The following is a 16,256-nucleotide window of genomic DNA, read 5'->3' on the forward strand; positions in this document are numbered from 1 at the left end:
GCGGCTGCAGAATATGCTGCAGATGTCCTGCAGCCGCACGTAACTACATGTTAATTATTCCTGCGGACGTTCCGCCTCTCCACTATGGAGACTTCCGTGGGTAAGTCACATGAATGTCCGCAGGTTTCCCGCAGATATTTCGTTGGAATCCCGTAGGTATGGATAGCTGCGGATTCCGGGGATCAGCTGCGGGAAACCTGCGGATATATCCGCGAGTACAGTGTCCCGGGGCCACATAGCCTAAGACGTTTTCATGTAGAAACCCCTGTGAAATGCTGTGATGTATCAGGGCCCCAGCGTCAGCGCTCCGTACTTATCACCGGCTGTTACTCTTTGCAGTGTACATGATAAAGCTGGGCACCCTGGAGAATGAGGGCACGGCAGAGGTGGAGTGGCGCTGGCATCCATACACCAACACCGCTAAGAAGAGGAAATATCTCACCAATGAATAGTATTTGTGTGTTACCTGTAAATAAAGATCTTTATATAAGGACGGGACGTGGAGAATCTCTTCAATGTAACTTATTTTAATGAGTGTAAACTGTAACCTACAGAGAACAAGTAACAGAATAACCACTAATAACTGCTAATAACCACTAATAACTGCTAATAACCCCTAATAACTGCTAATAACCCCTAATAACTGCTAATAACCACTAATAACTGCTAATAACCACTAATAACTGCTAATAACCCCTAATAACTGCTAATAACCACTAATACCTGCTAATAACCACTAATAACTGCTAATAACCACTAATACCTGCTAATAACCACTAATACCTCTCCTATCCCATCGGCTGCTCCTTCCTCAGTACTCCTCTCCCTCTTCAGCCTCCTCGTCTACAGAGTCTATTCCCACTTCTTCGTAGTCCTTTTCCAGCGCGGCCAGATCTTCTCGGGCCTCGGAGAACTCTCCTTCCTCCATTCCCTCTCCCACGTACCAGTGCACGAAGGCTCGCTTGGCGTACATCAGATCGAACTTGTGGTCCAGCCGGGCCCAGGCCTCTGCGATGGCCGTAGTGTTGCTCAGCATGCACACAGCGCGCTGCACTTTGGCCAGGTCTCCCCCGGGCACCACTGTTGGGGGCTGGTAGTTGATTCCGACCTGAGGGGAGAGGTAATAAGCGGTAAGCTCTGACAGCCGGCTTCTATGCAGCGTAAGGAGACTCCCAACTCCCATTTGGCTGATTCTTCATTCATTTAGGCTAAGTTCACACTTCCGTTGTTTTGCTTCAGTCACAATCCATCGCCTTGAGGAATTACGGTATCCTGCAAAATATTTTGCAGGAATCCAGTTTTTCCCCATAGACTTCTATTAACGACAGATTGTGACTGATGATGCTGCGTTGCATCCGCTGCGTGACGGTCAGTTGTTTTTTGACTGACCGCCGGGCGGGAGCAACGCAGCATGTAACGGTTTGATCCGTAGGATTTCGTGCGCATGCGCTCTCTGGCTCCCTGCACCCGTAACCAGGATACACATAGGGTTACTAACCAATGCGCTTTGGTTAGTTACCCGATATTTACACTGGTTACGTGTGCAGGGAGCCAGCGCTGAGCGGTGTATGCTGTAACCAAGATAAATATCGGGTAACCAAGCAAAAAGTGCTTTGCTTTTAACTGATATTTACCCTGGCCCTCGCCCTCCCCAGCCTGAGAATATCGGGCCGCCGCTGTGTGCTTACCCGGCTGGACGGTAAAAATACGGCGGAGCACACGCTTTTTTTTTTAATATGTACATTGGATTTCTATGTGTCTGTGCATTATATATGTATACTTCCTACACCACTGAAAATGGAGGAACTTCCTCTTCCTCTTCTAGTCACATCACGTCCTTGCAAAACACAGGGCAGTGATGTACACTATGTCCCGAAAAACGTGAAACAACGCGGGAATAACGCAGGAAAACGCAATGAAACGCACATGATTTGCTACCTGCGCTATTCCTGCGCTATTTCATGATTACATTGCAGTCAATGGAGTGAATAACGCAGCTACCTGCAGAAAAGAAGTGACTGCTCATTCTTTTTCTTAAGAAAATTATTTCGGTAGATTTTCTTAAGAAAAAACGCAGTGTGCGCACAGCTATTTTTTTTTTTCCCATAGGTTTTGCTGGGGAATGTCTGCAGAAAGGCACAACCATTTTCTCAAGAAATTTCTGCAGCAAAAACGCACAAAAAGAAGGGAATTTTGTTTACTTATCGTAAATTCCTTTTCTTCTAGCTCCAATTGGGAGACCCAGACAATTGGGTGTATAGCTACTGCCTCCGGAGGACACACAAAGTATTACACTTAAAATTGTAAAGCCCCTCCCCTCTGCTATACACCCTCCCGTGCATCACGGGCTCCTCAGTTTTGGTGCAAAAGCAGGAAGGAGGAAACTTATAAATTGGTCTAAGGTAAATTCAATCCGAAGGATGTTCGGAGAACTGAAACCATAACCAAGAACAACAGCCCGAAGGGAACAGGGGCGGGTGCTGGGTCTCCCAATTGGAGCTAGAAGAAAAGGAATTTACGGTAAGTAAACAAAATTCCCTTCTTCTTTGTCGCTCCATTGGGAGACCCAGACAATTGGGACGTCCAAAAGCAGTCCCTGGGTGGGTAAAAGAATACCTCGGTAAAAGGGCCGTAAAACGGCTCCGTCCTACAGGTGGACAACCGCCGCCTGAAGGACTCGCCTACCTAAGCTGGCATCTGCCGAAGCGTAGGTATGCACTAGATAGTGCTTCGTGAAAGTGTGCAGACACGACCAGGTAGTCGCCTGACACACCTGCTGAGCCGTAGCCTGGTGCAGCAATGCCCAGGACTCACCCACGGCTCTGGCAGAATGGGCCTCCAGCCCTGAAGGGACCGGAAGCCCAGTAGAACGGTAGGCTGCAAGAATTGGTTCCTTGATCCACTGAGCCAAGTTGACTTGGAAGCCTGCGACCCTTTACGCTGGCCAGCGACAAGGACAAAGAGCGCATCCGAGCGGCGCAGGGGCGCCGTACGAGAAATGTAGAGTCTGAGTGCTCTCACCAGACCTAACAAGTGCAAATCCTTTTCACATCGGTGAACTGGATGAGGACAAAAAAGAAGGTAAGAAGATATCCTGATTGAGATGAAAAGAGGATACCACCTTCGGGAGAAATTCCGGAACCGGACGCAGAACCACCTTGTCCTGGTGAAACACCAGGAAGTGGGGCTTTGCATGACAGTGCTGCTATTTCAGACACTCTGCGGAGTGACGTGACTGCCACTAGGAAGACCACCTTCTGCGAAAAGCATGAAAGAGAAATATCCCTCATTGGCTCGAAGGGTGATTCCTGAAGAGCCGATATGACCCCGTTCCGATCCCAGGGTTCTAGCCGACTCTTGGAAGGAGGGACTATGTGGCAAACCCCCTGCAGGGACGTGCGTGCCTGAGGAAGCCTGGCTAGACGCTTTTGAAAAAAACACAGAAGCGCCGAAATTCGTCCCTTAAGGGAATCGAGAGACCACCCCTATTCCATTCCGGATTGAAGGAAGGATAGAAAAATGGGCAAGGCGAATGGCCAGAGTAACATCCTGATCAGAACATCAGGATAAGAAGATCTTCCACGTCCTGTGGTAGATCTTGGCGGACGTTGGTTTCCTGGCCTGTCTCATAGTGGTAATGACCTCTTGAGATAACCCTGAAGACGCTAGGATCCAGGACTCAAAGGCTACGCAGTCAGGTTGAGGGCCGCAGAGTTCAGATAGAAAAACGGCCCTTGAGATAGTAAGTCTGGCCGGCCTGGTAGTGTCCACGGTTGGCCTACCGTGAGAAGCCACAGATCCGGGTACCACGACCTCCTCGGCCAGTCTGGAGCGACGAGGATGGCACGGCGGCAGTCGGATCTGATCTTGCTTAACACTCTGGGCAGCATCGCCAGAGGAGGAATACATAAGGCAGTGGAAACTGCGACCAATCTGGTCTTGAGAACGTGCCCTGAATGCCGGGACCTTGTTGTTGTGCCGGGACGCCAATAGGTCGACGTTCGGCTTCACCCAGCGGCAACAAATCTCTTGAAACCCGTCCGGGTGAAGAGACCATTCCCCTGCGTCCATGCCCGGCGACTGAGAAAGACTGCTTCCCAGTTCTCTACGCCCGGGATGTGAACTGCGGAGATGGTGGAGGCTGTGGCTTCCATCCACAGCAGAATCCGCCGGACTTCCTGGAAGGCTTGCCGACTGCTTGTGCCGCCTTGGTGGTTGATGTATGCCACCGCCGTGGCGTTGTCCGACTGAATTCGGATCTGCCTGCCTTCCAGCCACGGCTGGAACGCTTTTAGGGCTAGATACACTGCCCTTATCTCCAGAACATTGATCTGGAGGGAGGACTCTGTTGAGTCCATGTACCCTGAGCCCTGTGGCGGGGGAAGACTCCCTGACAGACTCGCGTCAGCCGTGACCACAGCCCAGGATGGGGGCAGGAAGGATTTTTCCTTCGATAAGACGTGAGAAGAAGCCACCACTGAAGGGATGCCTTGGCTGCCCGAGAAGGAGCAACGTTCCTGTCGAGGGACGTCGATTTGCTGTCCCATTTGCGGAGAAAGTCCCCTTGAAGTGGGCGCAGATGAATCTGCGCAAACTGAGCTGCCTCCATAGCTGCCACCAACTTCTCTAGGAAGTGTATGAGGCGCCTCAAAGGGTGTGACTGGGCTCGAAGGAGCGATTGCACCCTTGTCTGTAGTGAACGCTGTATGTCCAGTTGAAGCTGCACTATCGCTGAGAGAGTATGAAACTCCATGCTGAGATATGTCAGTGATTGGGCCGGTGTCAATCTTGACTTTGGGAAATTGATGATCCACCCGAATCTCTGGAGAGTCTCTAGAGCAATGTTCGGGCTGTGTTGGCATGCCACCCGAGAGGGAGCCTTGACCAGCAGATAGTCTAAGTAAAGGATCACCGAGTGTCCCTGAGAGTGTAGGACCGCTACCACCGTTGTCATGACCTTGGTGAAGGCCCGTGGGGCTGTCGCCAGGCCAAGAGTTAGTGCCACGAACTGAAGTTGTTCGTCCCCTATGGCGAAGCGCAGGAAGCGCTGAAATCCTGGTACAATCGGCACGTGGGGATAAGCATCCCTGATGTCGATTGATGCTAGGAAGCCTCCTTGGGCCATCAAAGGTGATGGCAAAGCGGAGAGATTCCATCCGGAACCGTTAGGTTCTCTGTCCGTTGAGCAGTGTGAAGTCCAGAACGGGGTGGAGTGATCCGTCCTATCTGGTGTTCACCGCCTGGAAATGCATCGGCTCGCTCGGGGGACGGAGATGCTCTGAAGCAACGAGTCGGAGGACGAGAACTGAGCTCTATCCTGTGACCGTAAGACAGAATGTCTCCTACATCGGTCTTGGACACGTGGGGAGCACTCCCCTGACCTGGACCGCCATACAGAAAAGGTTCTCTGTGCACGGCGGAGGCTGAAAATACCACCGCCTGAGACGTCAAGACGCTAAATGCGGAGCAGACCGCATTAATCTGAGACAGAGCAGCTGAGATAGCCTGGAGTGCCCGCCCCTGCAAAGGCTGGGGCAACGGACGCGCCTATGGGTTCATAGATGGATCTCATTAGGAGTTCTATCTGTCTGTCCGTGGCATTCTTGAGCGTGGACCCGTCAGCCACTGCTACTACTGATCTAGCCGCCAGTCAAGAGACTGGAGGGCACCTTATGACACTGAGCCCAAACCTTAACAACGTCAGAGGGGAAGGGACAACGTGTGTTACAAGGCGTTCAGTAAAACGCTTGTCCGGGAAGGTGTGCTTCTGTACAAATCTGTGAAGCCTTTAGAGCCACGTCCGGACAGAGTCCTGGGCTGCGACCTCCGCCTCATCCTCTAGAGGGTCCTCAAGCTGAGACCCTTGAAGAAGTCGGGGAAGATTCCAAGCAAGGCTGCTTAGCCGGACTGGGACTGCGGTTCGTGCTGGAGTACCCCACGTCATAACTAGAGGCCACCCCAGGAACACGCTTCGTCGCAGACCAATAGAGGCCTGGGGCGATCCCGCAGTGCCCGGGGCCCGTGTAAGGGACCGGTCTGGACTGCAAACTCCTAGTCTCTTAGCCGACCATTTGTCCATAGCCTGAGACATGAATAGTGAAAATGACTCAGAGTTTCTCAGCAAAGGCTGCAACTCTGTTCCTGCCGCCTGGACAGGTAACGCCGGCGGAGTTCAACCAGTGCCCCCAGCTCCGTAATCATATACCATATAAATAAACATATATATATATATATATATACTGCGGCACCAAGGGGGGGACAACACCTGAAAAACTGGTGCCCCCCCAGTGCTCAGTGAGGGGGAAGGAGGATACCAACGTATGCTCCAGCCCTCCCTGCCGACGTTCAGTCGGCCGTCCCGTCGTTACCCCTGACTGGCAGGCCCCAGAACGGGAGTATATGGCACTAGGCCGTAAGAGCCGGGATTTAAAAACGCGGCCGGCAGACATGGCGCGGTCTGTGCGGTAGTCCGAGTCTCACAAACAGTCAGCAACCGCTGCGTAATTTGTAAAACATGCATGCACTGTCCCTCAGGGGACACAGAGTACGTTATGATGCAGGGCTCTGTCTGCGGTAATCCGGTGGTCTATAGTGATCAGTGATTGGGGGGGGGGGGTGGAGGACAGCGAGGTGTGCTCCAGCCCTCACTGTCGGCAACATACCGACCATCCCGCCCTTCTCCCTGACTGGCAGGCTCAGGGGCGGGAGTTTAACACAGTAGGCCGCAAAAGCCGGGAACTAAAGTAAAAACCGCGGCCGGCAAACAGGCATGGTCGGCGCGGTAGTCCCGGACAAAAAATGCACATCGCAGTCGCAGCTGCGTCTGAGGCCAAGGTGCTTCATGCACCGTCCCAACGGGGACACAGAGTACCTGTAGATGCAGGGCCATGTCCCTGACGATACTCCGTCTCCTGTCCGGCAGGGGCTGCGGATGTGGCTTGTAGCCACCAGATTCTCTGCCCCGGGTCTCCCTCAGCTGCAGCCAGAAGTTGCTGAAAAACATGGCTGACGGCGTTCTCTGAGGAGGAGGGAGGCGTGGGCGTAGTCACAAAAAAGTGCGGGAATCTGGTGCCCCAGCGTGGGTAGTGAGGGGGGCGGAGGACAGCTCAATGTACTACAGCCCTCACTGTCGGCGTCATACCGACCGTCCCGCCCTTTTCCCTGACTGGCAGGTCTGGGGGCGGGAGAATCCCATACTAGGCCGCAAAAGCCGGGGACTAAAGTTAAAATCGCGGCCGGCCGGCAGTGCACGGTCGGCGCGGTAGTCCCGGACCCATACGCACGCCGCAGGCGCTGCAGCGTCTGGGCCCAAGGTGCTTTATGCGCCGTCCCAACGGGGACACAGAGCCCTTGGAATATGCGGTACTAGGCCGCAGAGCCGGGGACTATAGTTATAAGCGCGGCCGGCAACAAGCTCGGCCAGCGCGGTAGTCCCGGCGCACTAACACGCCCAGCAGTGCTGCAGCGTGTATGACACAAGCGCTCCATGCGCCGTCCCCAAGGGGACACAGAGTACCTCACAGTAGCAGGGCCATGTCCCTGACGATACCCAGCTCCTGTCCAGCAGATTCCCCAGGGGCTGCGGAGGGAGCACGGTCCCAGTGTCTGGAGACCGATCATGGATCCCACTTCACCCAGAGCCCTAGCAGGGATGGGGAAGGAAAACAGCATGTTGGCTCCTGCCTATGTACCCGCAATGGGTACCTCAACCTTAACAGCACCGCCGACCAGAGTGGGGTGAGAAGGGAGCATGCTGGGGGCCCTATATGGGCCCACTTTTCTTCCATCCGAAATAGTCAGCAGCTGCTGCTGACTAAGTTGTGGAGCTATGCGTGGATGTGTGCCTCCTTCGCACAAAGCATAAAAACTGAGGAGCCCGTGATGCACGGGAGGGTGTATAGCAGAGGGGAGGGGCTTTACAATTTTAAGTGTAATACTTTGTGTGTCCTCCGGAGGCAGTAGCTATACACCCAATTGTCTGGGTCTCCCAATGGAGCGACAAAGAAATTTTGTTTACTTATCGTAAATTCCTTTTCTTCTAGCTCCTATTGGGAGACCCAGACAATTGGGTGTATAGCTTCTGCCTCCGGAGGCCACACAAAGTATTACACTTTAAAAAGTGATACCCCTCCCCTCTGCCTATACACCCTCCCGTGCATCACGGGCTCCTCAGTTTTGGTGCAAAAGCAGGAAGGAGAAGACTTATGAATTGGTATAGGGTAAATTCAATCCGAAGGATGTTCGGAGAACTGAAAACCATGAACCAAAAGAACAATTTAACATGAACAACATGTGTACACAAAAGAACAAACAGCCCGAAGGGAACAGGGGCGGGTGCTGGGTCTCCCAATAGGAGCTAGAAGAAAAGGAATTTACAGTAAGTAAACAAAATTCCCTTCTTCTTTGTCGCTCCATTGGGAGACCCAGACAATTGGGACGTCCAAAAGCAGTCCCTGGGTGGGTAAAAGAATACCTCGATAGAAAGAGCTGAAAACGACCCCCTCTTACAGGTGGGCAACCGCCGCCTGAAGGACTCGCCTACCTAGACTGGCATCTGCCGAAGCATAGGCATGCACCTGATAGTGTTTCGTGAAAGTGTGCAGACTCGACCAGGTAGCCGCCTGACACACCTGCTGAGCCGTAGCCTGGTGCCGCAATGCCCAGGACGCACCCACGGCTCTGGTAGAATGGGCCTTCAGCCCTGAAGGAATCTGAAGCCCAGAAGAACGGTAGGCTTCAAGAATCGGTTCCTTGATCCACCGAGCCAAGGTTGACTTGGAAGCCTGCGACCCTTTACGCTGGCCAGCGACAAGGACAAAGAGCGCATCTGAACGACGCAGGGGCGCCGTGCGAGACACGTAGATCCGGAGTGCTCTCACTAGATCCAAAGAGTGCAAATCCTTTTCACATTTGTGAATTGGATTAGGGCAAAATGAAGGCAAGGAGATATCCTGATTGAGATGAAAAGGGGACACCACCTTAGGGAGAAAGTCCGGGACCGGACGCAGAACCAACTTATCCTGGTGAAACACCAGGAAGGGGGCTTTGCATGACAGCGCTGCAAGCTCCGACACTCTTCGGAGTGATGTAACTGCCACTAGAAATGCCACCTTCTGCGAAAGACGTGATAAAGAGACATCCCGCAGCGGCTCGAAAGGTGGTTTCTGAAGAGCCGTTAGCACCCTGTCAAGGTCCCAGGGTTCCAGCGGACGCTTGTATGGTGGGACTATGTGGCAAACTCCCTGCAGGAACGTGCGTACCTGCGGAAGCCTGGCCAGGCGCTTTTGAAAAAATACGGAGAGCGCCGATACTTGTCCTTTGAGAGAGCCGAGTGACAAACCCTTGTCCATTCCGGATTGAAGGAATGAAAGAAAAGTGGGTAAGGCAAACGGCCATGGAGAAAAACCGTTATCAGAGCACCAGGATAAGAAGATCCTCCACGTCCTGTGATAGATCTTGGCGGACGTTGGTTTCCTGGCCTGTCTCATAGTGGCAATGACATCTTGAGATAATCCTGAAGACGCTAGGATCCAGGACTCAATGGCCACACAGTCAGGTTGAGGGCCACAGAATTCAGATGGAAAAACGGCCCTTGTGACAGCAAGTCTGGGCGGTCTGGAAGCGCCCACGGTTGACCCACCGTGAGATGCCACAGATCCGGGTACCACGATCGCCTCGGCCAATCTGGAGCGACGAGAATGGCGCGACGACAGTCGGACCTGACTTTGCGCAGCACTCTGGGCAGCATCGCCAGAGGGGGAAACACATAAGGCAGTCGAAACTGCGACCAATCCTGAACTAATGCGTCCGCCGCCAGAGCTCTGTGATCCTGAGACCGTGCCATGAAGGCCGGGACCTTGTTGTTGTGTCGTGACGCCATGAGATCAACGTCCGGCGTTCCCCAGCGGCGACAGATCTCTCGAAACACGTCTGGGTGAAGAGACCATTCCCCCGCGTCCATGCCCTGACGACTGAGAAAATCTGCTTCCCAGTTTTCTACGCCCGGGATGTACACTGCGGAGATCGTGGAGGCTGTGGCCTCCACCCACTGCAGAATCCGCCTGACTTCCTGGAAGGCTTGACGACTGCGCGTGCCGCCCTGATGGTTGATGTATGCGACGGCAGTGGCGTTGTCCGACTGTATACGGATCTGCCTGCCCTCCAGCCACCGATGGAAGGCCAATAAGGCTAGATACACTGCCCTTATCTCCAGAACATTGATCTGAAGGGAGGACTCTACCGGAGTCCAGGTTCCCTGAGCCCTGTGGTGGCGGAAAACCGCTCCCCACCCTGAAAGGCTCGCGTCCGTGGTGACCACAGCCCAGGTTGGGGGTAGGAAGGATCTTCCTTGCTATAGAGAATTGGGACGGAGCCACCACTGAAGAGACGTCTTGGTTGCAAGGGACAGAGAGACGTTCCTGACGAGGGAAGTCGACCTCCTGTCCCATTTGCGGAGAATGTCCCATTGGAGTGGCCGCAGATGGAATTGCGCGAACGGCACTGCCTCCATCGCTGCCACCATCTTCCCCAGGAAGTGCATGAGGCGCCTCAAGGGGTATGACTGACCCCGAAGAAGAGATTGTATCCCTGCCTGCAGGGACAGCTGTTTGTCCAGCGGTAGCTTGACTACCGCTGACTGTGTATGAAACTCCATGCCGAGGTAAGTCAGTGATTGAGTCGGTGTCAACTGGGATTTTGGGAAGTTGATTATCCACCCGAACTGCTGGAGAGTCGCCAGAGCGACTGTAAGGCTGTGTTGACATGCCGCCCGAGAAGCTGCCCTGACTAGGAGATCGTCTAAGTAGGGAATCACCGAGTGACCCTGAGAGTGTAGGACTGCTACAACGGATGCCATGACTTTGGTGAACACCCGTGGGGCTGTTGCCAGGCCGAAAGGCAATGCCACGAACTGAAGGTGCTCGTCCCCGATGGCGAAACGCAAGAAGCGTTGATGTTCGGGTGCGATCGGCACATGGAGATAAGCATCCTTGATGTCGATCGATGCTAGGAAGTCTCCTTGTGACATCGAGGCGATGACCGAGCGGAGAGATTCCATCCGAAACCGTCTGGTGCTCACATGTCTGTTGAGCAATTTGAGGTCCAGAACGGGGCGGAATGATCCGTCCTTCTTTGGCACCACGAACAAGTTGGAGTAAAAGCCGCGACCATGTTCCTGAGGGGGAACCGGGATCACAACTCCCTCTGTTTTCAGAGTGGCCACTGCCTGAAAAAGTGCGTTGGCCCGCTAGGCGTAGGAAGAAAAAGCTGTCGCTTGAGAAGTCAGAGACGCAACCTGCGGAGCAGAATTACGTGTGACTGCATTAATCTCAGCCAGACAAGCTGAGATAGCTTGTAGTGCCCACACGGCTGCAAAGGCCGGGGCAAAAGACGCGCCCGTGGCTTCATAGATGGATTTCATCAGGAGCTCTATCTGCCTGTCAGTGGCATCCTTCAGCGATGAGCCATCTGCCACCGATACTACAGATCTAGCCGCCAATCTAGAGACTGGAGGATCCACCTTGGGACACTGAGCCCAACCCAACTACGTCAGAGGGGAAGGGGTAACGCGTGTCAGTAAGGCGCTTAGTAAAGCTCTTGTCCGGAACCGCTCTGGGCTTCTGGACTGCATCTCTGAAGTTAGAGTGATCGAAAAAAGCACTCCGTGTACGTTTGAGGAACCGAAACTGGTGTTTCTCCTGCTGAGAAGCCGACTCCTCTACAGGTGGAGGCGGGGGAGACAGATCTAACACCTGGTTAATGGACGAGATAAGATCATTAACTAAGGCGTCCCCTTCAGGTGTATCAAGATTGAGGGCAACGTCAGGTTCAGAGCCCTGAGCTGCGACGTCCGCCTCGTCCTCCAGAGAGTCCTCGGGCTGGGAACCCGAACAGCGTGAAGAAGTCGGGGAAGATTCCCAGCGAGCCCACTTAGTCGGTCTGGGACTGAGATCCGGGCAGGAGTCCTCCGCGTGGGACCTAGGGCCCAACCTGGGAGCGCGCTGCGGCGCGGACCGAGAGGGGCCTGGAGGCGACGAGCTAACGGGGACCGGGGCCTGTGTAAGGACCGGTCTGGACGGCAAAGCTTCTAGCAGCTTGGCAGACCATTTGTCCATAGACTGAGCCATGGATTGCGAAAGTGACTCAGAGAGTTTCTCAGCAAACGCAGCAAACTCTGTCCCTGCCGCCTGGACAGGGGGAGCAGGGGGGTCTACATGAGCCGAGGGGCCCACTAGTGACCGAGGCTCCGGCTGAGCAAGCGAAACAGGGGTTGAGCATTGCTCACAGTGAGGGTAGGTGGAACCCGCAGGTAACATAGCCCCACAAGAGGTACAGGTCGCAAAAAAACCCTGTGCCTTAGCACCTTTGCTCCTTGTGGACGACGAAGGGAATTTTGTTACTTACCGTAAATTCCTTTTCTTCTAGCTCTTATTGGGAGACCCAGACGATTGGGGTATAGCTACTGCCCTCCGGAGGCCACACAAAGCACTACACCAAAAAGTGCAAGGCCCCTCCCCCTCTGGCTATACCCCCCCGTGGTATCACGGGTTCTCCAGTTTTAGTGCCAAAGCAAGAAGGAGGAAGCCAATAACTGGTTTAAACAAATTAACTCCGAATAACGTCGGAGAACTGAAAAACCGTTCAACATGAACAACATGTGTACCCGCAAACAACAAAAAAATCCCGAAGGACAACAGGGCGGGTGCTGGGTCTCCCAATAAGAGCTAGAAGAAAAGGAATTTACGGTAAGTAACAAAATTCCCTTCTTCTTCAGCGCTCTATTGGGAGACCCAGACGATTGGGACGTCCAAAAGCTGTCCCTGGGTGGGTAAAGAGATACCTCATGTTAGAGCTGCAAAACAGCCCTCCCCTACGGGGATGTCACTGCCGCCTGCAGGACTCTTCTACCTAAGCTGGCATCCGCCGAAGCATAGGTATGCACCTGATAATGTTTGGTGAAAGTGTGCAGACTCGACCAGGTAGCTGCCTGGCACACCTGTTGAGCCGAAGCCTGGTGTCGCAAAGCCCAGGACGCACCCACAGCTCTGGTTGAGTGGGCTTTCAGCCCTGAAGGAACCGGAAGCCCAGCAGAACGGTAGGCTTCCAGAATTGGTTCTTTGATCCATCGAGCCAGGGTGGCTTTAGAAGCCTGCGACCCCTTGCGCTGGCCAGCGACAAGGACAAAAAGTGCATCTGAACGGCGGATAGGCGCCGTGCGAGAAATATAGATTCTGAGTGCTCTCACCAGATCTAGCAAACGTAAGTCCTTTTCATACCGGTGAACCGGCTGAGGACAAAAGGAAGGCAAAGATATATCCTGATTAAGATGAAACGAGGATACGACCTTAGGGAGAAACTCCGGAATGGGGCGCAGCACTACCTTGTCCTGGTGGAACACCATGAAGGGAGCCTTGGATGACAGAGCTGCCAGCTCAGACACTCGCCGAAGCGATGTGATCGCAACAAGAAACGCCACTTTCTGTGACAGGCGAGAAAGGGAAACGTCCTTTAGAGGCTCGAAGGGCGGCTTTTGCAGAGCAACTAGTACTCTGTTCAGATCCCATGGATCTAACGGCCGCTTGTACGGGGGCACAATATGACAGACCCCCTGTAGGAACGTGCGCACCTTAGGAAGACGTGCTAGACGCTTCTGAAAAAACACAGATAGTGCTGAGACTTGCCCTTTAAGGGAGCTGAGCGACAAGCCCTTTTCCAACCCAGATTGCAGGAAGGAAAGGAAGACAGGTAACGCGAATGGCCAGGGGGATACTCTCTGTGCAGAGCACCAGGATAAGAAAATCTTCCACGTTCTGTGGTAGATCTTAGCAGACGTTGACTTCCTAGCTTGTCTCATTGTGGCTACGACTCCTTGAGATAATCCTGCGGACGCTAGGATCCAGGACTCAATGGCCACACAGTCAGGTTCAGGGCCGCAGAATTCTGATGGAAAAACGGCCCTTGGGACAGTAAGTCTGGTCGGTCTGGCAGTGACCACGGTCGACCGACCGTGAGATGCCACAGATCCGGATACCACGATCTCCTCGGCCAGTCTGGGGCGACGAGTATGACGCGGCTGCAATCGGATCTGATCTTGCGTAACACTCTGGGCAAGAGTGCCAGAGGTGGGAAGACGTATGGGAGCCGGAACTGCGACCAATCTTGAACCAATGCGTCTGCCGCCAGAGCTCTTTGATCGCGCGACCTCGCCATGAATGCCGGGACCTTGTTGTTGTGCCGGGACGCCATTAGGTCGACGTCCGGCACTCCCCATCGGTGACAGATTTCCTGAAACACGTCCGGGTGAAGGGACCATTCCCCTGCGTCCATGCCCTGGCGACTGAGGAAGTCTGCTTCCCAATTTTCTACGCCTGGGATGTGAACCGCGGATATGGTGGATGCTGTGTCCTCCACCCACATTAGAATGCGCCGGACTTCTTGGAATGCTTGCCGACTGCGCGTCCCTCCTTGGTGGTTGATGTATGCCACCGCTGTGGAGTTGTCCGACTGGATTCGGATCTGCTTTCCTTCCAGCCACTGTTGGAAGGCCAGTAGGGCAAGATACACTGCCCTGATTTCCAGAACATTGATCTGAAGGGTGGACTCCTGCGGAGTCCACGTCCCCTGGGCCCTGTGGTGGAGAAACACTGCTCCCCACCCTGACAGACTCGCATCTGTCGTGACCACTGCCCAGGATGGGGGCAGGAAGGATCTTCCCTGAGACAATGAGGTGGGAAGGAGCCACCATTGTAGAGAGTCCTTGGCCGTCTGGGAAAGAGAGACTTTCCTGTCCAGGGACGTTGACTTCCCGTCCCATTGGCGGAGAATGTCCCATTGAAGTGGGCGCAGATGAAACTGCGCAAAGGGAACTGCTTCCATGGCTGCCACCATCTTCCCGAGGAAGTGCATGAGGCGCCGTAAGGGGTGCGACTGGCCTTGAAGGAGGGATTGCACCCCTGTCTGTAGGGACCGCTGCTTGTTCAGCGGAAGCTTCACTCTCGCTGCTCGAGTATGGAACTCCATGCCAAGATACGTTAGTGATTGTGTCGGTGACAGATTCGACTTTGGAAAGTTGATGATCCATCCGAACGTCTGTAGAGTCTCCAGCGTAGCATGTAAACTGAGTTGGCATGCCTCTTGAGAGGGTGCCTTGACAAGTAGATCGTCTAGGTAAGGGATCACCGAGTGTCCCTGAGAGTGCAAGACTGCTACCACCGCCGCCATGACCTTGGTGAAGACCCGGGGGGCTGTCGCCAGACCGAATGGCAGAGCTACGCACTGAAGATGGTCGTTTCCTATCACAAAACGTAGAAAACGTTGATGTTCTGTAGCAATTGGCACGTGGAGATAAGCATCTTTGATGTCTATTGAGGCAAGGAAGTCTCCTTGAGACATTGAGGCAACGACAGAGCGGAGGGTTTCCATCCGGAACCGTCTGGCGTGCACATGTTTGTTGAGCAGCTTTAGATCCAGAACAGGACGGAACGAGCCGTCCTTTTTTGGAACCACAAAGAGATTGGAGTAAAACCCTCGCCCTTGTTCCTGAGGCGGTACAGGAACCACTACTCCTTCCGCTCTTAGGCTCTGTGCGCACTGGGAAGTGGAATTTTCTTGAGAAAATTCCGCATGCCCTCAAAGATTACCGCACCCGCGGTAAAAAACCGCGGGAAACCGCACCCGAAAACCGCATGCGGTTTGCCGCGGTTTGCTGCGGCTTTACCGCGGTATTATTCGCGGTATTGCCGCGGTTTTGCCGCGTGCGGGTTGGGATGTGCTTTATTGCTTTCAATGCAATAAAGCACATTGAAGAAAAAAAAAAAAAAAAAAGTCATTTAATTCTGAGAGTAGATAGACAGAAGAATAGATAGAGGGATAGATAGATAGACAGACAGAGGGATAGATAGATAGAGAGATAGATGACAGATCGCTGCATTTCCCACGGTCGGCAGTGAGTTCACATTACCGGCCGTGGGAAATGACCGGTAATTACCTCTGCTGTCTGCTGCTTTCATTCAGCCTGTCTCTGTGACAGTCGCGGCTGGATGGAAGCAGCGCTGGACGTCGGACCTGGATTACGCCGGAGCGGTGGATTACGCCGGAGCTTTGGTGCGGGAGGGGTTAATAAAATGGTGAACGAGGCTTGTTTGTTTTATTTAAAATAAAGGATTTTTGGTGTCTGTGTTTTCTTCACTTTACTTACGGGTTGATCATGTCAGCTGTCACATAGACGCTGCCATGATCAAGCCTGGGGTTAATGGCGG

The 16,256-nt window shown here is 53.6% G+C and overlaps 2 protein-coding genes across 2 annotated transcripts in view; one reads left to right on the plus strand and one right to left on the minus strand.

Annotated features, from left to right (window-relative positions):
* The window catches only part of LOC142251910 (U3 small nucleolar ribonucleoprotein IMP4-like), a 57,234-nt gene extending 56,782 nt beyond the window's left edge, over positions 1 to 452 (plus strand). The window contains exon 7 of the mRNA XM_075324959.1: positions 340 to 452. Within this exon, the coding sequence (XP_075181074.1) occupies positions 340 to 452 (113 nt within the window). The remainder of the gene's footprint in view (positions 1 to 339) is intronic.
* Positions 453 to 705: 253 nt separating this feature from the next.
* The window catches only part of LOC142251622 (tubulin alpha-3 chain-like), a 68,774-nt gene continuing 53,223 nt past the window's right edge, over positions 706 to 16,256 (minus strand). The window contains exon 5 of the mRNA XM_075324592.1: positions 706 to 1,108. Coding sequence (XP_075180707.1) covers positions 812 to 1,108 — 297 coding nt within the window. The 3' untranslated portion in view covers positions 706 to 811. The remainder of the gene's footprint in view (positions 1,109 to 16,256) is intronic.

This window comes from Anomaloglossus baeobatrachus, chromosome 9 (assembly GCF_048569485.1).
Source record: "Anomaloglossus baeobatrachus isolate aAnoBae1 chromosome 9, aAnoBae1.hap1, whole genome shotgun sequence".
NCBI classification, from domain to species: Eukaryota; Metazoa; Chordata; class Amphibia; order Anura; family Aromobatidae; genus Anomaloglossus; species Anomaloglossus baeobatrachus.